Source organism: Chiloscyllium plagiosum, unplaced genomic scaffold (genome assembly GCF_037043375.1).
Source record: "Chiloscyllium plagiosum isolate Xiang-an unplaced genomic scaffold, Cpla_swu_hap1 HiC_scaffold_8, whole genome shotgun sequence".
NCBI classification, from domain to species: domain Eukaryota; kingdom Metazoa; phylum Chordata; class Chondrichthyes; order Orectolobiformes; family Hemiscylliidae; genus Chiloscyllium; species Chiloscyllium plagiosum.
Window position 1 is genome coordinate 96602672 of NW_028270146.1, and position 27815 is coordinate 96630486.

At 42.8% G+C, this 27815-nt stretch overlaps 1 protein-coding gene across 2 annotated transcripts in view; it reads left to right on the forward strand.

Annotated features, from left to right (window-relative positions):
* Positions 1–266: 266 nt before the first annotated feature.
* Positions 267–27815, forward strand: part of drc7 (dynein regulatory complex subunit 7) — a 100203-nt gene continuing 72654 nt past the window's right edge. For both annotated transcript variants that reach the window (XM_043698240.2, XM_087990142.1), the window contains exons 1-4: positions 267–314; positions 11493–11602; positions 18972–19146; positions 25319–25444. In XM_043698240.2, coding sequence (XP_043554175.1) covers positions 11499–11602; positions 18972–19146; positions 25319–25444 — 405 coding nt within the window. In that variant the 5' untranslated portion in view covers positions 267–314; positions 11493–11498. The remainder of the gene's footprint in view (positions 315–11492; positions 11603–18971; positions 19147–25318; positions 25445–27815) is intronic.

The following is a 27815-nucleotide window of genomic DNA, read 5'->3' on the forward strand; positions in this document are numbered from 1 at the left end:
TACTATCCATGCTGAGGAAGGGTCACCTGATCGAAATATTAACTTTGATTTCTCTTCACAGATGCTGCCAGACCTGCCGAGCTTCCCAGCAACTTCTACTTTTGTTCCTGAGAACTGTCTTAGTTTTGACAGGAAAAGACTACAATACCCAGAGTGCCCTGCCTGTTGCTATGGCTGTTGCTAGGGACTGGTTGCTAAGCTCTGGTTGCTAATTAAACATAGGTTTCCAATCAGCATCACAGGCCTGAGGCACTTATATCTTCAAGGAAAAGTCCGAAAAAACTAACAGTTTAGACTATTTGGGAATACAGAAGGTAAGGGATCATTATTGACATTATTTAATTTATTATGTATTTATTTTACGTACCTTTTCACACAATGAGCCAATTGTTAATTTTTAATTTGGTGAGTGAGCGAACCAGTTATTCTCATTACATGTAACCTAGGAAGCTTGGTCAGTATTAAATTGGTGAGAATGTGTAGCTGCACAGTGTTTGGTCCCAGGTTATGTTACTTCCTTTGAAGAATAAAGAACAAGTTTCTACAAATCGGGAGGAAGTAGTTCACGTTTAGCTGTTATTTAAGGAATAAATAATGGGAGACATAAGGGAAGCTACATTAGATTAGATTCCCTTCAGTGTGGAAACAGTACCTTCGGCCTAACTAGTCCACACCGATCCTCCAAAGAGTAACCCACCCAGACCCACTTCCCTCTGACTAATGCCCCTAACACTATGGGCAATTTAGCATGGCCAATTCACCTGACCTTCACATCTTTGGACTGTGGGAGGAAACCAGAGTACCTGGAGGAAGCCCACGCAGACACAGGGAGAATGTGCAAACTCCACACGGACAGTCATCCGAGGCTGGAATTGAACCTGGGACCCTGGTGCTGTGAGGCAGCAGTGTGCTAACTACTGTGCCACCATGCCACCATCATGTATGTTTTTGAAAAGGGTTATTTTTGATTTGATAATCACTCATCTTAGTTTATGGGGTTTGAGGTGTGGTGCTAACTCCCAGCAGGACCCCTGGAAAACAATCTGGGTCTTCTTTAAAATAATACCAGGGGGTTTTTCACACCCACTTGAGAAGGCTCTGGTTGAGCATCTCATCCAGAGAACAGTCCCCATTCTCTCGACTGAACCTGGAGTGTCAAGTTAGCTTATCTGCTCAAGTCTCTGGAATGCCCTGCACCTAAGGGAAGTCAGTGATGTTGCCAAAGTTTACTGCCTGGACAACAACACTGTCCTCGTCTGGGGGAGATGAGAGGAAGCGGTGTGACCTGGCAAAAATTGTACTGGTGACATCCTTAATACCTTTGTGGGTCAAGGGTTGAGAGATTCCGAACAGGTCCTCAATGGTTCCTTGAAAGGAGTCATTTGTGTGAAAGTTCAATGCAGCTGTCACTTTGATAGCCTTCAGGTTGTTGGTCTCACGCTGGCTGAGATTTCCATGAAAATTCTACCTTCCCAACTTTCCCCTCACCTGAGGTGTGCTGACTCTCAGGTTAAACCATCAGTTGTCTCTCTCCCTAATGAGAGAGCACCCTATGGTCCTCTGGTACTTGGATTTTACCTTTAGGTCCTGCTTTAGCAGTTGGCATAATTCTGTGACGCTGTCCTGGCATATAAGGGTCCTTGATATAAGTCAGGGTTATGTACCAGAAATGTGCAGCTCATACTGAAGTGATTTTCATAGAGGAATTTCCCCCCCAAAAGAATAATGTAAATATGGACTTATAGAGAATGTAAAAGCATTAACGTTGCCTAATTGATTTAAACTAAGGTGAATTATCCCTGAGAAACAATAGAATAAATTATTAATAGGGACTTTTACTTAATCAAATGTTGTGATTCATACATGCCAACCAAAGTACGTACTATACATGTACTATATTTCCCTTCCATATTCACATGTCCAATTGTTGCTGGTTACCAGGATCTCAAAGTTCATTGTTGATGAAGTACCAAGTCTAGTTATCCAACTAGGGCCTAACCAATCCTTGAACTCCTTCAATCCAAATTATAAAATCATAAATTCAAACACATAAACATCGTCCACTTAAAAATAAGTCCATGATGGATTTCTTTCTGCTCACACTCCAGAACAGAAGAAAGGAATTGTTTCAACTTGGTGTTTTAGATTCAACAAACCTTTCACAGATTTGTATGCCCCCCACTCATCACTACCTTAAGTTTCCCACTCCTGGTTTTATCACCATTCTTCACGCTGGCCACCGCCTTATGGCGATTTTGACCTCTGTTGCACAACAGCTCAAATCTACCCTAGTGATTCTAGCCTACTTGTCTTACAGTTGTTCTGATCTACCCTGGCAGCTGTTGTCTCTGTACTGTCCCCATATTCTGACCAGCATGTCACGCCGCAGTTCTGAATATTATTGTCACTTTGCACTCTGGCATACTTTGATTGCTCAGACTTACTCAACAGGCCATATTCTTTGATATGGGATCTGAGATATACAACGCAAATTACCAGATGTACATCATGACACAACAACATGGGTATGTGGGAAATTTTATATTTCGTTCCTCAAAATATCAGTGACGTGACTGCGAAACAACTTATATCACGATAATGTATATTGCAGACCCACTGCTAGTAAAGCCTGCAGCAATCTCACTTATCTGGAGACAATGGACATAATGGACAAAAACCTCTGGCCCTTCTAAACCTTCTGCATATCCTGAGGGAACTTTCAGCTGCACCTCCCTCGTGGAGGTTGTTCAGCATATTTCAGGGTATCTGTTCCTTCTCCACTTCCTTTGTTAGACTGCAGCAATAGTGGCAATAACCCTGCTGTGACTGGATCCATCAATTACACTTCAATGAACCTATGTTAGGAATGCAAGAAACAGAACTGGCTTTCAGTGATGTGAGCAATCAGCCTTCACATTGCCCACAAATGACAGATTAGCATACTCTTCCATACAATGGTTCATGGAGCACTCCGACAAAGAGATCCATGGAATGCAGCACCAGTAATAATGCAAACAGATAGTGGGAGATTGTAAGTGCTGCATGACTACTGAGACTTTGTTCTCCCAGCCCCACTTCTCCTAAGAAAGCATCACTGTGTATAATATCATGTCAATGAATGTCACAGGTCAAGGTGAGCAAATCAATCTCATGCCCCAGTGCAGCCTAGGAGATCTTGCAATATTTTGTCCTGAAGGTCTATAACAGAAAGACCAAGCACAGACTCGGGGACTGGTTAGCAGAGCATCTGCACTCTGTACACTCCAATCAACACCACCATCCAGTTGCCAGGCATTTCAACTCCCCCTCCCACTCCTTTGGCGACATAGAGTCATAGAGATGTACAGCATGGAAACAGACACTTCGGTCCAACCCGTCCATGCCGACCAGATATCCCAATCCAATCTAGTCCCACCTGCCAGCACCCAGCCCATATCCCTCCAAACCCTTCCTATTCATATACCCATCCAAATGCCTCTTAAATGTTACAATTGTACCAGCCTTCACCACATCCTCTGGCAGCTCATTGCATACATGTACCACCCTCTGTGTGAAAAAGTTGTCCCTTAGGTCTCTTTTATATCTTTCCCCTCTCACCCTAAACCTATGACCTCTAGTTCTGGACTTCCCAACCCCAGGGAAAAGACTTTGCCTATTTACCCGATCCATGTCCCTCATAATTGTGTAAACCTCTTTAAGGTCACCCCTCAGCCTCCAACCCTCCAGGGAAAACAGCGCTAGACTGTTCAGCCTCTCCCTATAGCTCAAATCCTCCAACCTTGGCAACATCCTTGTAAATCGTTTCTGAACCCTTTCAAGTTTCACAATATCTTTCTGATAGGAAGGAGACCAGAATTGCATACAATATTCCAACAGTGGCCTAACAATGTCCTGTACAACTGCAACATGACCTCCCAACTCCTGTACTCAATACTCTGACCAATAAAGGAAAGCATACCAGATGCCTTCTTCACTATCCTATTCTACTGCAACTCCACTTTCAGGGAGCTATGAACCTGCACTCCAAGGTCTTTGTTCAACATCACTCCCTCGGACCTTACCATTAAGTGTATAAGTCCTGCTAAGATTTGCTTTCCCAAATGCAGCACCTCACATTTATCTAAATTAAACTCCATCTAACACTTCTCAGCCCATTGGCCCATCTGGTCCAGATCCTGTTGTAATCTGAGGTAACCCTCTTCACTGTCCACTACACCTCCAACTTTGGTATTGTCTGCAAACTTACTAACTATGCATCTTATGCTCACATCCAAATCATTTATATAAATGATGAGAAGTAGTGGACCCAGCACCGATTTTTGTGGCACTCCACTGGTCAGAGGCCTCCAGTCTGAAAAACAACCCTCCACCACCACCTCATCTACCTTTGAGCCAGGTCTGTATCCAAATGGCTAGTTCTCCTTGTATTCCGTGAGATCTAACCTTGCTAATCAGTGTCCCATGGGGAACCTTGTCGAATGCCTCTTTGTTACGTCTTAAAAAACTCAATCAAGTTTGTGAGACATGATTTCTCATGCACAAAGCCATGTTGACTATCCTGAATCAGTCCTTGCCTTTCCAAATACATGTTCATCCTGTCCCTCAGGATTCCCTCCAACAACTTGCCCACCACTGACGTCAGGTTCACCGGTCTACAGTTCCCTGGCTTGTCGTTACTACCTTTCTTAAATAGTGTCACCACGTTAGCTGACTCCAGCCTTCTGGCACCTCACTTATGACTATCGATGATACAAATATCTCAGCAAGAGGCCCAGCAATCACTTCTGTAGCTTCCCACAGAGTTCTCAGGTACACCTGATCAGGTCCTGGGGATTTACCCACCTTTAACCGTTTCAAGACATCCAGCACTTCCTCCTCTGTAATATGGACATTTTGCAAAATGTCGCCATCTATTTCCCTACAGTCTATATCTTCCATATCCTTTTTCACAGTAAATACTGATGCAAAATACTCATTTCGTATCTCCCCTATTTTCTGCGGCTCCACATAAAGCCGCCATGTTGACCTTTGAGGGGCCCTATTCTCTCCCTAGTTACCCTTTTGTCCTTAATGTATTTGTAAAACCTCTGTGGATTCTCCTTAATTCTATTTTCCAAAGCTATCTCATGTCCCCTCTTTTGCCCTCCTGATTTCCCTCTTAAGTATACTCCTACTTCCTTTATACTCTTCTAAGGATTCACTCGATCTATCCTGTCTATACCTTACATATGCTTCTTTTTTTTCTTAACCAAACCCTCAATTTCTTGAGTCATCCAGTATTCCCTATACCTACCAGCCTTTCCTTTCACCCTGACAGGAATGTACTTTCTCTGGATTCTTGTTATCTCATTTCTGAAAGCTTCCCATTTTCCAGCCGTCCCTTTACCTGCGAACATCTGCCCCCAATCAGCTTTCGAAAGTTCTTGCCTAATACCATCAAAATTGGCCTTTCCCCAATTTAGAACTTCAACTTTTAGATCTGGTCTATCCTTTTCCATCATTATTTTAAATCTAATAGAATTATGGTCGCTGGCCCCAAAGTGCTCCCCCACTGACACCTCAGTCACCTGCTCTGCCTTATTTCCCAAGAGTAGGTCAAGTTTTGCACCTTCTCCCGTAGGGACATCCACATACTGAATCAGAAAATTGTCTTGTACACACTTAACAAATTCCTCTCCATCTAAACCTTAAACACTATGGCATTCCCAGTCTATGTTTGGAAAGTTAAAATCCCCTACCATAACCACCCAATTATTCTTACAGATAGCTGAGATCTCCTTACAAGGTTGTTTCTCAATTTCCCTCTGACTATTAGGGGTCTATAATACAATCCCAATAAGGTGATCATCCCTTTCTTATTTCTCAGTTCCACCCAAATATCTTCCCTGGATGTATTTTCGGGAATATCCTCCCTCAGCACAGCTGTCATGCTATCCCTTATCAAAAATGCCACTCTCCCTCCTCTCTTGCCTCTCTTTCTATTCTTCCTGTAGCATTTGTATCCTGGAACATTAAGCTGCCAGTCCTGCCCGTCCCTGGCAGATTAATGTTCCCGGATACAAATGCTACAGGAAGGATAGAAAGGGAAGCAAGAGAGAAGCGGGGGCAAGTCCATCCTGGACCTCCTCCACATGCAAACTGGTGGAATAACACCTCACATTCTGTCTTGGGAGCTTACAACCCAATGGCCTCAACATAGAGTTCACCAGCTTCAAAATCTCCCCACCCCCAACTTCAACCCATGTCCAGGCCTTCCTGTCCTCCTTGACCTGACCAACCTGTCCATCTTCCTTTTCACCTATCTGTTCCACCCTTCCCACTGACCAATCACAATAACCCCCTACCTGCATCCACCTATCATCATCCCACCCACCTTTCTCCCAGCCCCACTTGCTACCCTCTATTTATTTCCAAGCTCCCTTCCCCTTCCCCAGTCCTGATGAAGGGTCCTGACCCGAAACTGACTCCGATGCTGTCTGACCTACTGTGCCCTTCCAGCTCTATATTGTATCGACTCTGACTTCCAGCATCTGCAGTCCATTCTATCTCCAAGTCACCTGTGATTACTTCTCCTTCACAAAGATGACTATCTTCAATCTACATTGACAAATGACATGATCAAGCTGGCTTGTGACCAGCATTTGCACCCTATACTGTTATATACTTGATGCGTTTCACATGCATGCTATGATTATAGATGATTTCATCCTGTCTGTGAAATTGCCTGATTGGTGCAGTCACACCTTGAAGGGCCTCAGATCATAAGTGGATCTCATATGTGGAGACAGAACAAAACCTCTTACTCCACTCTGGGTGTGGTCACAGCCACGTTCCCTTTGCAGTTAACGACCCGGGTTCAATTCCCGCCTCAGGCGACTGACTGTGTGGAGTTTGCACGTTCTCCCCGTGTCTGCGTGGGTTTCCTCTGGGTGCTCCGGTTTCCTCCCACAGTCCAAAGATGTGCAGGTTAGGTGAATTGGCCGTACTAAATTGCCCGTAATGTTAGGTAAGGGGTAAATGTAGGGGTATGGGTGGGTTACGCTTCGACGGGTCGTGTGGACCTGTTGGGCCGAAGGGCCTGTTTCCACACTGTAATGTAATCTAATCTAATCAGTTGATTGAATATGGAACACGATTCAGGCACAGTGAGTCATAGGCTAAGCCTGTTAATCAAGGGGTCTCCCTGAACCTGCATGTCCCTTTCCTCTTATAATCCACAACACATAGTTCCTCAACCTCCCTAATGCAGTCTTCCCTGATAAATCCACCCTGCTATGTTGACTTTCATTCTGTTCACCCTCAGTACTGATCATGGTCTACCAGCCGACTGACTTCGAAGGGCAGCCCAACTGATGACTGACCAGACCCTTTTAATGATTTGTGTGCCGCTTCCCATCTGACTTACTGTGAACTCCCTTATTGTTTGTATTGGACCTGCAGGACCGAACGTGGCCCACTTCCCAGACTTCAGTGAAATGGACCCCTGACCATGTCTGCCCCAAGCAGTCAGCTGACTGTGTTCAAGCTCCTGGACTAAGATCAGATGATGCCCATGTCTTTCTGTAATGGGCCCCCTGGCTAATTTGACTTGAGTCAGAACCACTCCCGTTAGACTTTGAGAAGATCATTCCTGCTGAATGTTTCTCTGGACCTGGGAGACCATACTGACCTTGGTGGCAATCTTTGACCAAGCTGGTGTCGTGGCCTCCTTTGCTGGTTCTGAAGGAAGAGGACAGTGAACAAGGTCCTTCAGGTCCCTGTCTACAAAGAGGGGTGTCATTTTTCCTTTGGGCCATCATTTTTCTCTCATCTGCATTGTGTGGAGTAAATAATTGTGCAGGAAAGCTCCAGACGGACTATGTGCACAATGGCCTGGAAGACAAAAATGGCATCCTGAGACAAACAGAAGTGCAGGAGGCAAATGGAGGGAGAAATTTAAAAAAAAACACACTCAATCAGGAAAAAAATACTAATGAATCAAATGGGATAAAAGTCCTACAGGTTCACTGGACTTGATGGCCTGCATTCAAGGGTCTAAAAAGAAGTGGCTTGAGAGATAATGGATGCTTTAATTGAAAGTTTCTGAAATTTCCTAGATTCTTGAAAGGTCCCAGCTGATTGTAAAACAGCAGGTGTAACATCTCTGGTCAAGAGAGAAGTGAGACAAGAAGTAGGGATATGGAATAGACAATTTAGGGATGAGATCAGGAGAAATTCCTTCACCCAGGCAGTAGTGAGCCTGTGGAACTCTTTGCAACAGTAAGCAGTTGAGGCCAAAATGAATTATTTCAAGTAGGAGTTAGACATAATTCTTCAAACTAAAGGATTCAAAGGGTATGGGGAGAAAGCAGGGACAGTGTACTGAATTGGATGATCAACAAGATCATATTAGACGGTGGAGCAGGCTCAAAGGGTCAAGTATCCCTCTCCTGCTCCTATTTTCTATGTTACTATTAGTTAGTCTAATATCTCTCTCGGGGAAATGCTTGAATTCAATTTTAAGAATCTTATAGCGGTGTTAGAATACTTGCTGATTTGAATTATTTTTTATTTGATCAATTTAGTTTGGAGCTATGCACTGAGAACTGTGGGTTGATAATGACCTTTGGACTATGGGCATCAGCTTGTGTTTAAAACAAAATTTGAACAAACAAGTTGGTTTGTTTGTGAGGCCAGGTCCTGGAAGTTAATAGATGTGAAGCTGGAAGAGCACAGCAGGTCAGACAGCATCCAAGGAGCAGGAAAGTCAGCGTTTCAGACAGTAACCCATCATCAGTCCTAATGAAGGGTTGCGGCCCAAAACATTGAGTTTCCTGCTCCTCAGTGCTATCTGACCTGCTGTGCTCTTCTAGCTTCACATCTATTGACTCTGACTTCCAGCACCTGCAGTCCTTACTGTCTCCAGGCCTGGAATTTAATTGATCAATTGGTTCTACTGATGCTTCAACAACAGGGTAGAGTAGTATTTTTAAAAAGAGAGTACATGTTGGCCATTAATGAGGTCAATACCAGGGAATTAATTCCAGCAAGTTTGGGAGAATCCTTATACTCCAGGAGAGGCAGATGTTGAATGGTAACTGTGGGGAGACAGGCTGTCTGACAGGGAGAGGCCAGAGTTTTGATCTGGGTTTTAGATTTCATTTTCTGTGAGAAGGAGTTTGGCTGCTGATGCTCCAGCTTGGAGATTCGAAAGCTCCTTACCTAGATTAGATTAGATTACTTACAGTGTGGAAACAGGCCCTTCGGCCCAACAAATCCACACCGACCTGCAACCCACCCAGACCCATTCCCCTACACCTAACACTATGGGCAATTTAGCATGGCCAATTCACCTGACCTGCACATTTTTGGACTGTGGGAGGAAACCGGAGCACCTGGAGGAAACCCACGCAGACACGGGGAGAATGTGCCAACTCCACACAGACAGTCGCCTGAGGCGGGAATTGAACACGGGTCTCTGGCGCTGTGAGGCAACAGTGCTAACCACTGTGCCACCGTGCCGCCCATAACTTCCCATTCTCAGATATTGGAAGTTAAGAGAATAAATAATACTGACTTCCTGCAGTGGGGTGGTCAAGAGGGATGAAGCAGGGGAATTTGGTGAGGGTTGGTGTGTGTTGGAGGATGGGTGGAGTAAGGTACTCTATAATTGAGAGTGCAGGAGAAAATACTTTTACATTTGAAAAAATATTTAAATGCATTTTGAGCTTTCTTACTGCACCTCAATATTCATCGATAACTTCATCAGTAAAATCCAGAATTATGCATTTGGGTAGGATGGAAGACTTGAGAATCAACCCACCTTCATTTCCTACTGTGGCCTTATGAGGCTATAGACCCATGTTTTCCAGCATGTTGGCAAAGGTTGTGTTTCCTACTTAAAATTGAACCTGCATCCTGCCTTTGCCTCTGAGGAACAAAAGCAGACACTATATTCTGCAACAGGATGTTGATAGGTTAAGTGATTGGGCAAAAAAAAAAGGTAGATAGTGTAAGATGTGGGAAAATTTGAGATCTTCCACTTTGGTAGGAAGAGTTTTATTTAATTGGTGACAGAACTGCAGAATGCTGTGGTACAGACAGATCTGAGTGGCCCTGTATGTGAATCACAAAAGAAGTTAGTATACAGATACAGACGTAATTGGAAAGTCAAATGATATTTTAATTTTTATTGCAAAGGGAATGGAGTATAAAAGGAGGGAAATCTTTCTGCAACCGTATCAAGGTATTTATGGAACGATATCTAGAGTACTGTACGGAGTCTTGTTTTTTTTAGTTAAGGAAGAATTATCTACAATACACTTGCATTGTAGATAATTCAGAAGGTTCACCAGGTTGATTCAGACATGAAGAGACTGTCTTTTGAGAAAAGGTGAAGCAGTTTGGGACAATACCCATCAGAGTTTAGAGGAAGATCTGTTTGAAATGTGTAAGAATTCAAGAGGGCTTGACTGGGTAAATGCTGAGAGGATGTTTTCCCTCATGAAGATATCTTAGAACCAGGGGTAACATATTCAAAGGGTCTCTCGTTTAAGATAGATATGATGAGGACTTTCTTTTCTCAAAGCTCATTAGTCGTTGGAACTCTTTACCATAGAATCCCTATAGTGCAGAAAGAGACCATTAGGCCCATCAAGTCTGCACTGACCCTCCACAGAGCATCCCACCCAGACTCAGTTCCCCCACCTCACCCTATTCCCTTAACCCCGCATTTACCATGGTTAATCCACCCAGCCTGCACATCCCTGGACACTATAGGACAACTTAGCATGGCCAATCCACCTAACTTGCATATCCTTTATTCCCGAGGGCAGTGGTAACTGAGTTATTGAATATATGAAAGGCTGAAAGAGTTATGACAGGAAACTGAAGTTAAGGCCACAAATCAGATCATCCATGAAGTCAGCAAGGCATGGTGGGCCAAATGGTGTACTTCTGCACCAATTTCTGAGGTTCAGAAGAACTAGCTTGAGGGCATGGCTACCAAAGGTGGAGTGATAAAAATCAGTGATGTATGATTAGGCCGACGTGGAGAAACAGTGTGTTCTTGGAACATACGGAGGAGTTTATGGAAATAGGAACAGGTTAAACACTAACCTGTGAGGGCGGATGGATTTCTCCTGCACACTTGGTATAATTTCATAACTGATTTGATTTATTATTGTCACATGTACAGTGAAAAGTTTTGTTTTGTGTCCAGTAGAGGCAGATCATACCATACAAAGTGCGTTAAGGTAGGAGAACAGAGTGATGAATATAACGTTACGACTGCAGAGAAGGTGCACAGAATGCGAGATCAATTTAAAATTTGAGAGGTCCATTCAGAAGTCTAATAACAGCAGGGAAAAAAGCTATTCTTGAATCTATTAATTCTACTCATCTGGTACACAAAGGAAATCTTCAACAGCAATTATGAAATTGTGACTATTATACAGATATCAAATTAGACGTTACTCCCCTGATCTGGCTTTTTTTTTTGGCTCCCTCTCTAGGGTGCAATGGATCTGCTGGAGGAGTCAGATGAAGATGTTTTCCGAGATGAAGATGATAAAGTATCTAAGAAGGCGAAATTTAGGGTATCTGCTCCTAAAGTAGACCAACTGTAAGTAAAGTTTATTTCTGTTTTCATAACTTTTCTTGCATGTTTTGGAATACATTTCCCAGAATACAAATCTAAAGGCAACATGGGAACTTTGTAATGGAAAAAGGAATTAAACAATACAAAATATAATGGACCCAGTGATGAGCCTACATAAAACTTTAATAAGAGCCCTGTACAGTTTGGGTTGCACACTGTGGGAAGGGGCTTTAGGGATTATAATGCAGACTAATTAAGAGATTGGTTGGAATGAAGAAATAGGAAACATGAACGAAGATATGTAAGATTGGGATGTTTTTTCTTATAATTTGAACAATTAAATAAACATGTTGATAATTTTGAAAGAATACAACTGAGTAGTTAGAATTAGAATCCCTACAGTGTGGAAACAGGCCTTTTGGCCCAATAAGTCCACAATGACCCTCCAAAAAGTATCCCATCCAGACCCATTCCCCGACATTTACCCCTGACTCATGCACCTAACATACATCCCTGAACACTATGGGCAATTAAGCGTGGCCAGTTCACCTAACCTGCACATCTTTCGACTGTGGGAGGAAACTGGAGCACCCAGAGGAAACCTATGCAAAGCACCAGGGACCCAGATTTGATTCCAGCCTCAGGCAACTGTCTGTGTGGAGTTTGCATTCCTGATGAAGTGCTCTTGCCCAAAACATCATTTCTCCTGCTTCTCGGATGTTGCCTGACCTGCTGTGTTTTTCCAGCACCACACTCTCGGTTGTCCAAATGACCAGCTGTAGTACTCTGGAAGTCAGTCCCAGTTTTAATGGTAGCTGGGGGAGATTTGAGGGTTGGAGGAGGTGACAGAGATAGGGAGGGGTATAGAGGTGACAGAGGTTACACAGGTAGGGAGGGTAGGAGCTGCAGGATGTTACACAGATTGTGTAGTGTGTAGGGGGCTGCAGAAGGTGACAGGGTTAAGGAGGAGTGTAGGAGCTGGGTAAAGTTATACGGATAGGAAGGTGTTGCAGGGCTAGGGGAGGTTATACAGATAGTGAGGTTTTAAGGGGCTGGAGGAGGTGACAGAGAAGGGGGGAGTGTAGTGATTGGTGGACAGATTTAAGGAGGAGTGTAGTGTGCAGTAGAAGGTGACAAAGATAGGGAGGAGTATAGGAGGCTGGCGGAAGTGACAGAGATGGAGAGGGTACAGAGGGCTGGAGGAGGTAACAGAAATAGTTATAATAAAAATGGCCCTTACTCCTCATCCACCATGCACATTTCAATGCTCCACTCTTACCAAATCAAGCCATCTCATGGCTTATACTCAACCCTTCTACTGTCCATGCCAACCTATGCCTCTCTACCTGTCCCAAAGTCTACTTATGGAGTCTACTTCATACCAACTTTGAGCAAGCTCATGCTAACCCATGACCCCACATTTATCCCCATGGCCTTTTATAGCCCAGATGACAACTTGTGTCATACCCCCGCTACCCTTTGTCCTTACGTGCGCAATGTCAATTCATCTAGTATCCAGAGCAGGTAAATCTCAGAAGCCATGCTGAAAAGAAATAAAATAAGTATCTATCTATTACAGTCTTCACTATGTTAGAAAAGAACTATAATTGATAAAGGCCTAATCAAGCTTAGTATTGAATCAAAAACATATTCACAATCCCATCAAACACAGTTATATCAAGCTGTGAATTTACAACTTGGGCTGCAGGATAAGGCATTTGTGGTTGCAGTCAAACAGTGGTAATACACTACAGTGGTAACATAATACAGTGTAAACCCTCAGGCTTTTGTCAACAAGTAGCTTTAGAAATTACAAGCACTGATATTTTTAACCGAGAGATTTTCTTTCAAAATTTTAAAGAACAGTGGATTGTAATGACTTGCCAACTTCTCAGTTCCACAGACCTTATCTACATTTTAGGTACATGGATCGACTAATGTAACAATCCCAAAGGGTTACCTGACCTCTCCAGCAGGATACTTGATTTCTCCAAATAACTTATTAGGACCAGACCTTTTCCTTGAATTTGAAAATCCCATCAGTCATGTTTCAGAAATCTAAATGGGGTAAAATTTTGATTTTGATGAAGACAAATGCAATTTAAAATGTGTTTCTGCCTCCCTCAACCATGGGTGTGCCAATTTTGATTTGACCTTACACCTTCAGCAAAAATGGTGACTGCCAGATGTTGGACCAGACTTCCAGATGTGGATATCTGGTGCCATTTTGGCTAAGACGCTTCTTTGTATTCCATAATTTTGGCTTGCATCAACATTTGTGATTAAAATGATAAGCCTGAGGAAGTGGAAGGACTTGAAGGGATAGGGAACAGATTTTTACATGGAGCTAAGTTTACAAGACAGAAACTAGCCATTTGTCCAATGGACACAACCTTCCTGCCACCTTAGTGATCCGAACAAACACACTAACCTGAACAGGTTATATGGTAACAAAAAGTCCGTTGAAGAATTCAAGGGAAACGTCTTTACCCAGAGAGTGATTAGAATGCAGAAGAAAACTAAACAATAGTTGAGGTGAATTAGAATCATAGAATCCCTACAATGTGGAAGCAGGCCATTTGGCCCATTGAGTCTGCACTGACCCTCTAAAGAGCATCACACCCATATCCATCCCCCTATCTTATCCCTGTAACCCTACATTTCGCATGTCTAATCCACCTAGCTTGCATATCCCTGGACATTATGGGCAATTTAGCATGGTCAATCCACCTAACCTGCACATCTTTGGACTATGGGAGGAAACTGGACCAACCAGAAGAAACCCATGCAGACAGTTGCCCGAGGGTGGAATCGAACTCAGCCCTCTGGTACAGTGAGGCAGCAGTGCAAACCACTGAACCACCATGCCACCCTTCTTGAAGTCAGGTTGCGTGTGAATGCAGCCCAACGCGGGTGGCAAACTCCATCTAAGGCTAAACACTGGCACAAGGCTGATAGTCAACAAGTACCGTAAGAGAAAGTTGAAAAGAGAGTTCAAGAGGGCATGGAACTATGAAGAGGTTAATGGGTGAGGAGTCAGTGCAGGAGGCCCAAGTCCTCCTGATCAAGGCCTAGCTTGGGGATAGTGTCTTCCACATATTTACGCTGTCAATTAGGAGTTAGATAACAGATCCAAGCACTGATAAGGTGCTTAAAAGCACGTTTAAAGTGTCACTTACCTTTTTCTTTCAAACAAAATTCCTTGCCAGAGTGTCTTGAAAGGATTTTTTCAGATTCTTTTAGAATTCAGAGAAACAGAGAAGCCGTCCATCTTCAAATACAACATTACATAAATGTATTTAAAGAGAAGCCAGACAACTGCACGTGGAAGAAGAGGGACAGAGGATTGTGCTGATAAAGTGAAATTAAGAGGGGTTCAGCATGTGAATACGTGGTACATAAACACTGGCACCGATGAGTTGTGTCAAATGGTCAGTTTTTTGTACTGCAAATGTTATGTAACTGTGCACTCACTATATATTAACTGATCAGTATATCTTTCTATTCCTTACTCACTAATTTGTTCAACTATTCAGTAGATTCATTGTTCTTTCAGCGAGCCAGCACAGACATGTTAGGCCAAAATAATTGTCACTGTGCTACAACCATTCTTTTCCAATCAACATTTTCTTGGTTAAGAATATTTAGATGTTCAGGATGATGTGCCTATACCTGCTGTATAGCTTCAAACCTGAAGAATGGCAATTTGGACATGATTGGAGAGTGCTTGGCACCAGTGCATGTATATTTCAACACAGATCAATATCTTGAGGAAAGTAAAGAGGTGCAACAAATTGGTGCCTGATGATAATCAGAAAGCTATAACATTATGTTTTCTATCTCTAAGTTTTTTTTCTCCACATCTTCTCCCCAATCCGCTTAAAGTAATGATTCAGATTGAATTGATATTCTGCCAATTCCAGATATTTTTTCTGGAGCTTTTTTATGTTTGAAATCTGAACCTCGATAATGCACTTTAGTCCTATTCATGAAGGAGCAGGAAATAACATGGATAGTAACCATGTCCAATGTCTTCTCCTCTTTAGACAGTTAAGCTAAAGCAAATTGAAATACCATTCTGATACCTGAACTGAGATCAGCTTACTTGGCAAAGGTTGTCGCTAGTATCTTACGGTCTGAATATGGTCTGAATGGCCTTTGCCATTCTTTGGCCTATTTATTATATCTCTTTATTATCCCTCTTGAGCGCATCTATCTTGGCCCAAGTACAGTGGCATTAGCAGGTTGTCAGACAAAGCCCAATTCCCAAGAGGTAAGCACATATTCCAAGTTGACATTTCAATAAAAGCACAGGGGTAGTCTTGTTTTGATGGAGGTGCTGTCTTTTTGAATGAGACATGAAACTGAGGCTTGTATGCCCTTTTGGATGAATGTAAAAGATTCAAAGACACATTATTTGAAGAACAGAGTTGCTGTGATCTTAATATCAATATTGATTCTTCAAGCCATGCTAAATTGCCCGTAGTGTTAGGTAAGGGGTAAATATAGGGGTATGGGTGGGTTGCGCTTCGGCGGGGCGGTGTGGACTTGTTGGGCCGAAGGGCCTGTTTCCACACTGTAAGTAATCTAATCTAATCATTTAAAAAGTTAAAGAGGATGCGAATTTGGCAGAGCGACAAGAAACAGATGACAGTGACAAGCAATTTTTTTTCAGACTGAAGGAAGGTATTGAATGTGACAGAGGCAGATGTGCTGTTCCTCAACTTTATTAAGGTGATGTGATGGTTCAGTGCAGCCATGTGGGATGATGGTGGTGGCAATGGAACAATACTTTGGGTGGGCTCAGATAGCTGGAGCGGACTTACACAGCACTGGCAGGTATTATGCCTCGGGGTGTACAATAGCACTTAGATGTTTGCATTTGGAAGTTGAACCCTTGGCTATTTTGAATTAATCACCTTGAGAGGATCTGTTTTTCTGTTTAAGTGCTTAAAAGATTTGGTGTCTGTGAAGTATAAAATCACCAAATGGAGTCATCAAGTGTTCAGTGCTTTTATTCCTGTGTTTCATTTGGTGCAGTAGGCAGTACTCAGGCAGGCACTGATCCCCTAGTAAGTTATCTTTGTGGCCAGTGAGATCCAGGGCAGTTGCCTTTTCCCAGTACATATCATAGTGTAACTCTCAATATCTTTACTCATATTTGAAGAGATGGAAATGCACTTGACACAAGAAGAGAGGCTGAATAAGCTGGGACTTTTTTCTCTGTGGTGTATTTGCTGAGGGATGACCTTTAGAGGTTTATAAAATCATGAGGGGAATGGGTAAGGTGAATAGTCAAGGTCTTTTCCCCAGGGCATTGGGTTATGGTGAGAGGAGAAAGATTTAAAAGGGACCTAAGGAGTAACTTTTTCACGCAGAGGGTGGTGCACATGGAATCAACTGGAGGCTATTATAATTACAACATTTGAAAGGTATCTGGATGATACATGAATAGGAAGGGCTTGGAGAGATATGGGCCAAATGCTGGCAGATGGGATGAGACTAATTTAGGATATCTGGTCAGCGTGGATGAATTGGACCAAAAAGTCTGTTTCTGTGCTGTACATCTCTATGACTATAACTGAAACTGGCTACATCACTCATTTGTGCAACTATTCACTAGATAAATTACTCTTTCAGAGAGTCAGCACAGACACATTGGGCCAAATAATTTCCACTGTGCTGCATCATTCTTTTCCAATCAATATTTCTTGGTTGAGAATATTTAGATGTTCAGGATGATGTGCCTACATCTGCTGTGTAGGCTCAAACCTGAAGAATGGCAATTTGGACATGCGATTGGAAGTGGCTGATTGAAAGGATAAATGAAGGAGCTGGGACTGTGCATCATAATCAGTCAACTCCCCATCTTTGTCCCAGTGATGTCGTGCTGTCTATTGGGTCTGGTGCAGCCTTGCCAAATAGTGATGGAGATGGTGAAGGGTGCAGTGCTGGCACAATTTCCTGCAAGCAAGGTCATTCATGATTGGGACAGTTTTGGCTGGTTTGTGTCTTCGTAGGGGCTTATGCGTCAGGCCACAGGCAGACATTTAGCCTGCTATTTTTATTTCAGGGTTGAACTCTTGGCTGGTTTGGTTTCAGTGGAATAAAGAGTCAATGAACTGGAATCTTCAGGCATGTGTGCTCTTTCCTGCATTATGTAATACGGGGTCTCCAAGAACTTAAGACCGTAAAGAATAGGAACAGCAGTAGTTTGTTCAGTCTCTTGATTCTGCTTCACTATTCATGGCTGATCGACATTCCTCATACCAATTTCCTGCATTTTCCACATAACCATTAATTCCCTGAATGACGAAGAATTTATCAATTTCAGCCTTGACTGTTTTAATGATCTATACTAATCGATATAAATGAATGGAGCACCATTTCAAAATTTGAACTTGGAAGTATTGTGAACTGAATGATAGTGATAGATCTCAAAGACATTTCGACGTATTGATGAAATGGTGGCAGATTAAATCCAATGCAAGGAAATGTGAGCTGATGCACTCCAGCCAGAAGAAAGATGGGTGACAATTTAAAACAAAGGATAAAGTTCTAAGAAGGAGTGTAGGAACAGAGGAACCTGGGAGCATGTATGCACAAATTATTGAAGGTGAAGAAGGGGAAGAGAAAGTAGTCAATTTAGAGTAAGCGAACCCTTTATAAATAGTGACATCAAGTACAAGAACAAGGAAGTTACAGTGAACGTTTGTAAAACACTGGTTCTGCCTCAGCTCGAGTATTGTATTTAATTTTGAACACCACTTTTAGGCAAGATCTGAAGGTTTTAGAGGTGATGGAAACAAGATTTACAAGAATGGTTTCAGGAATGAGGAAGTTCAGCTACATGGATCGAAGCTGGGGGCTGGTTTCTGAGAGAAGGTTGGGCAGAGGTTACTTTGAGGCATTCAGATTCATGAGGGGAAAAGTCGATGGGGTGAAACTGTTCCCATTCATGGCAGAGAACCAGAGGACACTGATTTAAGGTGACTGTTGAAAGAACCAAAGGTAACATAGGGAAAACGTTTTTATGCACCGTGTGGTTAGAAGCTGGAATACACTGCCTGTGAGTGTGGTGCTGTCAGATTCAATCATTTCCATCAAAAGGAAAGTGGGTAATCATCCAAAGAACATAGATTTCAAAGCTGCGTTAAAAGATTGAGGGAGGTGGGACAGACTGAGTAGCTCTTATGGAGAGCTGATACAGACATGAAAGACTGAATGGTCTCCTGTGATGTAACCATACAATGACTGTATGGATCCTATGATCTGTTCATTATCTTATTACTGGGGAACCTTGCCGTTACACTCATTATATACAATATTTTTAGAACGTTCCGAGGCCGGAATACAAATTAAAACTCTTTCTTTTTTATGTTTCCATATATAGGGAATTACTCAATCTGGAAATAGGCACCTTGAGTTACCCAAACAGTTATCAAGTAAACACTCCTAAAGAAGAGAAAATGCTCCAATATGCTGAAAATTTCAGACGACAGTATATTTATCTATACCCAGACAGAAAACCACTGCTTCTTAATCCACTCAATGAATGTCGAGTTGAGGTATTTATTTTACTGAGAGTTTTAATGTTAGGAAATAAATGTTGAATAGACTATGGTCTTACAATTTAATTGTAAGTCTTAAAATAAGTTTTGATTGTTTTCTCCTAACCAATGAATGACCAAACTTCTGCATTGTACAATTTTGTTTCCTGTTCTGCTGACAGCATTATCTTCTCATGGCTCTTATTCCCCAGGTCCTAACACCCAAGTGCCCATAATTCACTTGAGTGCGTAAAGTGAATGTTATCAGACACTATAGGAAGCACCACCACAGAGCTGCATCATTTCATCTACATACGTTATTCATCATGGGCCTTTCAATCAGGATCAGGATCAGAAACTTTAGTTGAACATTTGTTTCTTTCCCAGATGAAGAAATTGAGAAATTTGGGCTTGTCCATTTGGCCAAAAGAATAGAACAGCAGTACACTATTTCAATGGAGAAACATTTACAAACTCAGGTTTACACATGGATGGATCTAGGTGTCCTAGTACATGAATCACACCAAGTTAGTATGCAAGAACAGCAAGTGGTTATAATGCACATGGAATGTTGTTGTTTATTGAAATTAAAGTGAAACGTCAAAATAGGGAAGGTTTTGCTGCTGTTGGCAGCATTGGTGTGACCATATCTGGAGTACTGTACAGAGCTTTGGTCTCTCTATTTGCAAAAATGGTGCAATTGATTTCGAGGCAGTTCAGAGAAGATTAGCTCGATTGATTCCTGGGATGAAGAGCTTATCTTATGAAGAAATGTTGAATAGGTCAGTATTTATTGGAATTTAAAAGATTGAGAGAAGATCTTATTGAAACAGATAAGATGAGGTCTGCCCACTCACCCGTATTCCATCCTGCCTGCTTGCCAATCTATCCTGTACACACTTTGAAATAACTCCTTAGAGGCTGATATCCCACCACCAAGTCACACTTTATTTACACACACATAGTACTCGACATCAGTCCGGCTTCCTCAGAGCCAGCTCAGAGTGAACAGAACCTCTGACACTCCTGTTTATTTTGGTCAACCAGGGCTCCCTGATCGGAAATGTTAACAGCCCCAATCATTTCATATTCTATGAGCTCCATCTGGCGGAGCTCATTACAATCACTGCATCTCTCCTCCTCTAAGTCCAGGGATGTAGGCCTGTTCTTTTTCTTATAACCTGTTCAGGGGCGTTTTTCACATTAGGTCCAATTCCTCCGACTCAGCCTCGGATATGGGCAGCATGTACTGGACCGTAGTCTGTCTCTTGTGCTCGGAGTATTTTGGAAGAAATTAATCCCTTTCTTCAGGCGGTAAATGTGTTGAGACTGCAATATCCACTATGTCCATCTCAGACTGAGGTCTCCTCAATACTAGATGGAAAGGGAGAACTCATAGGTTCTGACAGCTATTCTGGCTGTTCTGAGGGGCCATGTGTGTTTTGCACCCATTTGCGAGTTAGCAGCTGTCGTGTGTGGTCCCCAAGCTTGTTCAGGGCCGCCTCATGTACCAGAACTTTGTACTTCACAGGACCTGACTTCACGTCGGTCATGCCTCTTACCTACTCACAGTCATCTCTGTGGTTTCGGCACCAAACTTCGTCCCCCGAAGTAAACTGTCTCTCTTGCTTCAAGGAGTCTTACGTCTGGTATTGGCATTCCTAATGCTGTTTCACCCTCCCCCTCCATGTCCAGGAAGATCAGATTTAACCTGGTGTGGAGTCTTCTCCCTATGAGCAACTCTGCTGGAGCTTTCCCTGTGGTTGTATGAGGCGTGGGCCAGTAATCAAATAGGAACTGGGGCAGTTTTGTATCGAGTGAAGCTGTAGGTCGTTCCTTGAAGCCTGCCAAGCCATTGGTAGGCTCATATGCCGAATGCCATCTGACCTAAGGAAATACTCAAATTCACTGCTGATAAACGATGGCCAAACCTTCCAAGAGCTGGTGTACTGCAAAAGATGCTTGTAGCTTTTCTATTGTCATCCCTGTGTTTGACAAATGAACCCTGTGCATGTACAACCACTTTGAGCGGGTTCCCACAATGACTAAGAATGTTGAGCCCATGAGAGGACTTGCTTAGTTTCAGGGTTTACCTGAACTTTCCTACAAACGTGGGAGAGCTTCAGGCGGTAATTTTTGTCCTTGTTGGCGCTCTGGGCACAGCCGTACCAATGTGGCAATGCATCCAATCCAGCCACCAGACATAGCTTCTTGCCAACATCCTCAGTTTGGAAACCCCTGCATGACCCTGGTGGAGTTCAGTCAGTATCTGGTGGTGACCTTTGTTCAGGACAACCACTCTTGCTCCCCATAATTATACACCATTCTCTTCCAATGATCTGGTGTCACTGGGCTCAGAAAGGTTTCCATTGTGGTTGTGATGGACCTTTACCCCCTTCACCACCAGCTGTTTCAGTTTTGCCAGGACCAGATGTTTTACCTCCATAGTCTGATATTGTCAGTGGTTACCGTAAGGATATCCATAAAGTTTAAAACCAGAATGGAATCTTTCAGTGGTGGCACCACCAGTGATGTATTTGCCAATGAGAGGCAGCTCAAGACATCTGCATTTGCAACTTGGCCTCCAGAACTGTGTTCCAACTTGTGATTGTATGTACTTAGTATGAGAGCCCACCGCTGCATTCAACCTGAAGCTATGGGTGGCTGGGCCTTGTTGTCTTTCTGTAGCCCTAGCAGGGCTTTTTGGTCTGTTACTATGACAAATGTAAGTCTGTAAAGGTATTGGTTGAACCTGCCGCCAAACCTCCCTTCTCTGTCTGGGCGTATTTGCGCTCTGCATCAGCCAAAGTCTGAGAAGCAAACCTATTGGGCCATCAGTTAGCCAACACTACCCCAATCCCCTAGCACAAATCTATACTAGGTCTCACTTGAGATCATAGTGTATCAACACCCTAGACAATGATAGCTGCTTCTTCACTTCCCTAAAGGCTACCTTTTGGCTATGAGACCATTTCCAAGCTTGCCCCTTTTGCAATAGCAGGTGTTAGGGTGACAGGATGTAGGGCAGGTTAGATATGAACCTTCTGCAATAATTTACCACTCCAAGGAAAGGTCTATGCTCCAGCATGGACATGGAACTGGGACACCTTTGATTATCCTCACTTCTCTTCCAACAGGTGCAACCGGGTCTTCTCTACTCTGTCACTCAAGTAGGTCACTTGGGGTGCCTGGAACACATTTTTCCCTTTGAAGGCATACACTCACCTTGGAGAAATGTGTAAGGACTAAATCTGAGTCCTCTAAATGCTCTTTTTTGATTTTCTCTGTTATTAGCATGTCTTCCAGATAAATGGTGACTTGGGGTAGACCATGTAAAATGTTCTCCATCTTTCGCTGAAAAATGGCACAGGCTGATGATACTTCAGATAATAGTCTCATTTATTTGCATAATCCTTTGCGGTTTGTTTAAAACACCCACAAAAATGAATCGACCTGTCAGGCTTCACAATCAGTATGACCGGTGTTGCCCATTCCACAAACTGTTGTGGTTTGATAGTTTTATTCACTTTGCAGCCTCCTGATGTCTGCCTGTACTTTTGAACATAAGGCAAGTGACAATGGGCAGGCCTTGCAGAATTGTGGAATTGCAAGGTGTCAAGCAAGTCAAGCTTCCCAAGTAATGGCACGATTCCAGAAATGCTTACCACAATTCAAAAATGAGTATTTCCAGTGATTTTCTTCAGGAGCATACTTTTTCTCTCATCACTTTGCAAGGAGTTCTTGGCTGCTTTGATAGTCCCGAGACATCCTTGAAAAATGTCCGGGTATTTAATTAGGACTTCACTCAGGCAGCCATTTTCTAATCGAAAGATGTTTAAACAAACGAGGTGAATATTTCTCAACCAATTTTGCCCCGTCAGGCTTGGGCCTGAGACTTTTACTACAATCGCTAGTAACTGAACCGGCTGCTTTTCATACGAGACCAGAACCGAAGTTATATCCTTGGTCTGTAAAGGTTCCCTGTTAAAGGTTCTCAGTCTAGCCAAGGTCTTACGCAATCTAAAGGGTTAGCGCCCAGAGTGAATATTATTAAAGATTGGTTCTGCAATCACTGATACCAACCTCCATTAGAACTGGGTGACCATTTACCTAGGCATTTATTTTGATTGGCTCTGATTTGGATGTTGCGAAGCAATTTAGCTGTTTCAAGATAGATGGAGATGGGCTTTCCAGGGTGTGCACTGTCCTGAATATGGGTCATAAAGTCATAGAGTCATAGAGATGTACAGCATGGAAACAGACCCTTCGGTCCAACCTGTCCACGCCGACCAGATATCCCAACCCAATCTAGTCCCACCTGCCAGCACCCGGCCCATATCACTCCAAACCTTTCCTATTCATATACCCATCCAAATGCCTCTTAGATGTTGCAATTGTACCAGCCTCCACCACTTCCTCTGGCAGCTCATTCCATACACGTACCATCCTCTGCGTGAAAAAGTTGCCCCTTAGATCGATGAGTTCTCTTACTCAATTCAGGCCTAGTGGAACTCTTTTTCTGTCTCGAGTCCACAAACTGGCAGCAACTGGCTTGCTTGCCTCAATCCTGAAGAAAATGTGAACCATTTGGCCAAGGATTAACTTTGTTTCAGGGTTTAACTGTGGGCTGGCTTTGAGTCCCTCTATTCAGGACATGTCCTGAGTGAAACTATGCAATTGCCTTCATTCAAGTGATATTCCCCAGTTGGCCTGGCGAAGGTGTACACTTCTATTGGCATACCCTATAATTCTACTTGTTGCATTTTCTAATGACAAAGCCAGTTGAAGTGCCTGTTTGAAGCCAAATTGGGCTTCAACTAGTAGTCACTTTTGCATGGTTACATCATAATCTCTCATTCTGAACTCAGGATCTCATTAAGGATTAAACCAGTTACATGCTCTACCAGTCATCTTAACCTTGTCAAAAATCCTGACACAGATTCCCTTTGTTTTGTACTGCTGAGTAAAACCAATAGCATCTAAGAATTAGAGGAGCCTTTGGGTCATAATATTCCTTAACTAATTCTGTCAATTCTTGAAAGGCTTTAGCATATGGGGCTTCAGGAAGCATTAGGTTCCTAATAACTGAAAAAGCTGTGGGTTCCACAAGCTGTCAAGAGAATAACTTGTTGTTTTTCATCTGCCCCAAACTCATTTGCCCAGAAATAATAATGCATTCTTTCCACATACGGGGCCCAGTCTTCGATGGCAGAATCAAACAAATAACAGTATGATTCCAGAAATGCTTACCACAATTCAAAGATGAGTATTGTGAGTGATTTTCTTCAGCAGAAAGCTTTTTCTCTTGTCGCCACTGAAATAGCTCCATAGAAGCTGGTATCCTATCATTAAGTCACCCTTTATTTAGATGTGCATATTGCGTGTATTGGTCCAGCTACCTCAGAACCAGCTTTCAGAGTGAACAGAACTTCTGACACTCCTGTTTATCTGTCAGCCAGGGCTCCCCGATCGGACAAGGTTAACAGCGCCAATCAGGGAACTCGTATTCTATGAGGTCCAACTGGCTGCCCTTGGTACAATCACTACACACTTAATTGATATTATTTACTTCTTACAAAGAAGCTACAAGATATTTAAACCCAGTGCTTACCATAATACACTAGCTTGTGCTGTACAAATGGGTTTTCATAGAATTGTAGAAGCCCTACAGTGCGGAAGCAGGCCATTCGGCCCAACGAGTCCATACTGACCCTCTGAAGAGCATCCCACCCAGACTTGTTCCCCTACATTTCCCCTGACTAATGCGCCAGTGGTGAAAGTGAGAACTGCAGATGCTGGAGATCAGAGCCTAGATTAGAGTGGTGCTGGAAAAACACAGCAGGTCAGGCAGCATCCGAGGAGCAGGAAAATCGACGTTTCAGGCAAAAGCCCTTCTTCAGGAAAGCTCTGTGGACCCAAGGACGCTGTATTCCTTGTCGAAGGTAAGCTTAATTCTCTGGTTGTGGGAGGGCAGAGCTCAATGTGTTTTGCGACCTAAGGCCCAATGTGATTTCAAATGACAGCAGCAGTCCTTCAGTGTGTGTTAACATATTGTAGCCTGTAGAATGGAAGGAAAACAAATGATAAACCACCCAGTGAATGATAATGGATGCATTTAAGTTTAGTCCTTTTGTAATAAGAAATAATGTGAATAAGCTAACAAACTAATTTTATTTCTTTTTGTCAACAGAAATTTGTAAGCACGACACTCCGCCCAACATTGCTGAAGCACGAGGATCTGTACAACTGGAAGGACTGTGCCCAATTCGTGGCTGACTTTCTAATAGTAGATCCTTTAGATCCTATCAATGATGTGGTAAGAAAGTCCACTTTGAAGGGGAAATTTGCTCTCCTTTTGAAAATGTCACCAGTGGGGAACAGCAAATTTCTCAGTGAGCAACAATTTTCAACAATGATGACAAGAACTTGCTTTCTCAACAGTGCTTTTAATATTTAAAAGGTCATTTCTGAGTGGTTTGAACAAAGAATCCTTGGCAAACATGAGTTGCGGGGGGGGGAAACAAAACAATGCTTAAAAAAAAATTCTGATTAGGGAGTTGAGGCAGCGGGGAACATGGAGTTAGAAGAGCAAAGGATTCATGCAGAATACATCATTCTGGATCAGTGATGCTGGAAGAGCACAGCAGTTCAGGCAACATCCAACTAGCAGCGAAATCGACGTTTCGGGCAAAAGCCCTTCATCAGGGAAGGGCTTTTGCTCGAAACGTCGATTTCGCTGCTCGTTGGATGCTGCCTGAACTGCTGTGCTCTTCCAGCACCACTGATCCAGAATCTGGTTTCCAGCATCTGCAGTCATTGTTTTTACCTCCAGAATACATCATTGCCTACTATTCACTCCTTTCCTTTACAAAGACCTTGGGATGTGTTTTGTCTCCCAGATCTGTGCCCATCTTTGCCCAGGCTTTCAATCTGAACCCCTCAAATCAGATTGCTGGACTTTTTGCTTCACTGTTATCATATGTTATCAATGTCATGTGTTGACATCCTCTGTCAGCGTGACCATGGTAAGCTATCTTTCTTCTTTGTTCTCAACATCCAAAGAAATGTTGGGTAGAGTGAAGCCATTGACTTCATTCTTCTCAACAAACTTCATTACTTAACTATGATTCCAGCTGTTTCAAGGCTTAATCAAATAATTTACTGTCCAACAGTGGCATTATATTCAACTGTAACGGGACAATAAGCAAATATCCAATCCATCACCAAGACTGCTTTCACAGCTGCAGCCTTACCCAGCTGCATCCTTTCCTGAACTTGCTTCTGAAAGATCTTTGTTACCTTTAGACTCAACTGCATCCAGGTTGTTCTGGCTGGAAGCTTACTTTGCAATTTCTACAGACACAAATTCATCTGCCTCAGTTCCTGAATCTTAACGCTCAATAAATCCTGTTCACCCATCACTTCTATTCTGGTGGACCTACATTGGTTCCAATTCTGAGAATACCTTGAGTTTTGATTTCATCCTTGTGTTGAAATCCTTTCATGCTTTCTCTCTAACTCTTTCAGCTCTAAACTCACTAAGATCTATGTTTTCCCTCAATTGTGATGACTCAAGCATCCTCAATTTTTCTGTCTTCACATATTGAGGCCCTAACTTCTTCAGTTCCTTTCTAAGCCTCTACTCTCAGGTTCCTGCATTATAATGCTGCTTAAAACTTTTCTCATTGTGCTATCTTCTTGGTTCCACCCTACCTCAAGGCCATATTTACAGAAGCAGAATTAGGGGAGAGATGTAGGAGGCTGCGTTATCTGCTCACATGAGGAGGGTAATCTACATGGCTCACTCAGAGTTTATTACAGCCAGCCGGGCTTTTTCTACTTGGAATTAGAAGCAGCCACAGTCCTCAAATGATGGCCTGTCTGCAAAGTCTATTTTTAATCCATTTGCAGATTATAGGGTTAAAGGCAGGATTCTTGACAGTGTGGAGAAACAGAGGGATCTTGGAGTCCGTGTCCATAGATCCCTCAAAGGTGTCACCCAAGTTGATAAGGCTGGTAAGATTTTATCAGGTGTGTCCAGAAAGAATTCCTGACTCAATATGTAATAGACCGATGAGGGGAGGCTAATAGGAGCAGACGGTATGGGAAAGTATTTGATTGGGAAAGGGGAAATTACAATTTCAGGAAGAAACTGTGGAGCATAAATTGGGAGCATATATTCTTAGGGAAGTGTATGACAGAAATATGGAGGTTGTTTCGGGAACATTTGCTGTGAGTGCTGGATAGGTTTGTCTCGTTGAGACAAGGAAGGGATGGTGGGTTGAAAGAATCTTAGATGTCAAGAGATGTGGAACAACCAGTAAAGAGTAAGAAGGAGCTTACTTAAAGTTGAGGGAGCAAGGATCAGACAGGGCTCTAGAGGGTTACAAGGTAGTCAGTAAGGAACTGAGAAATGGATTTAGAAGAGCTACATTTATGTGAGGAAGAAGAGAATGGCAAGAGTAAGGGTAGGGCCAATCAGGGATAGTGGAGGAAACCTATACCTGGAATTGGATGAAGTAGGGGAGGTCCTTAATGAATACTTTGCTTCAGTATTCACTCATGAGAGGGACCTTGTCGTTTGTGAGGACAATATGAAACAGACTGATATGCTCAAACAGGTTGATGTTAAGAAGGAGGATGTGCTGGAAATTTTGAAAAACATGGACCAAACCGGATGTACCCAA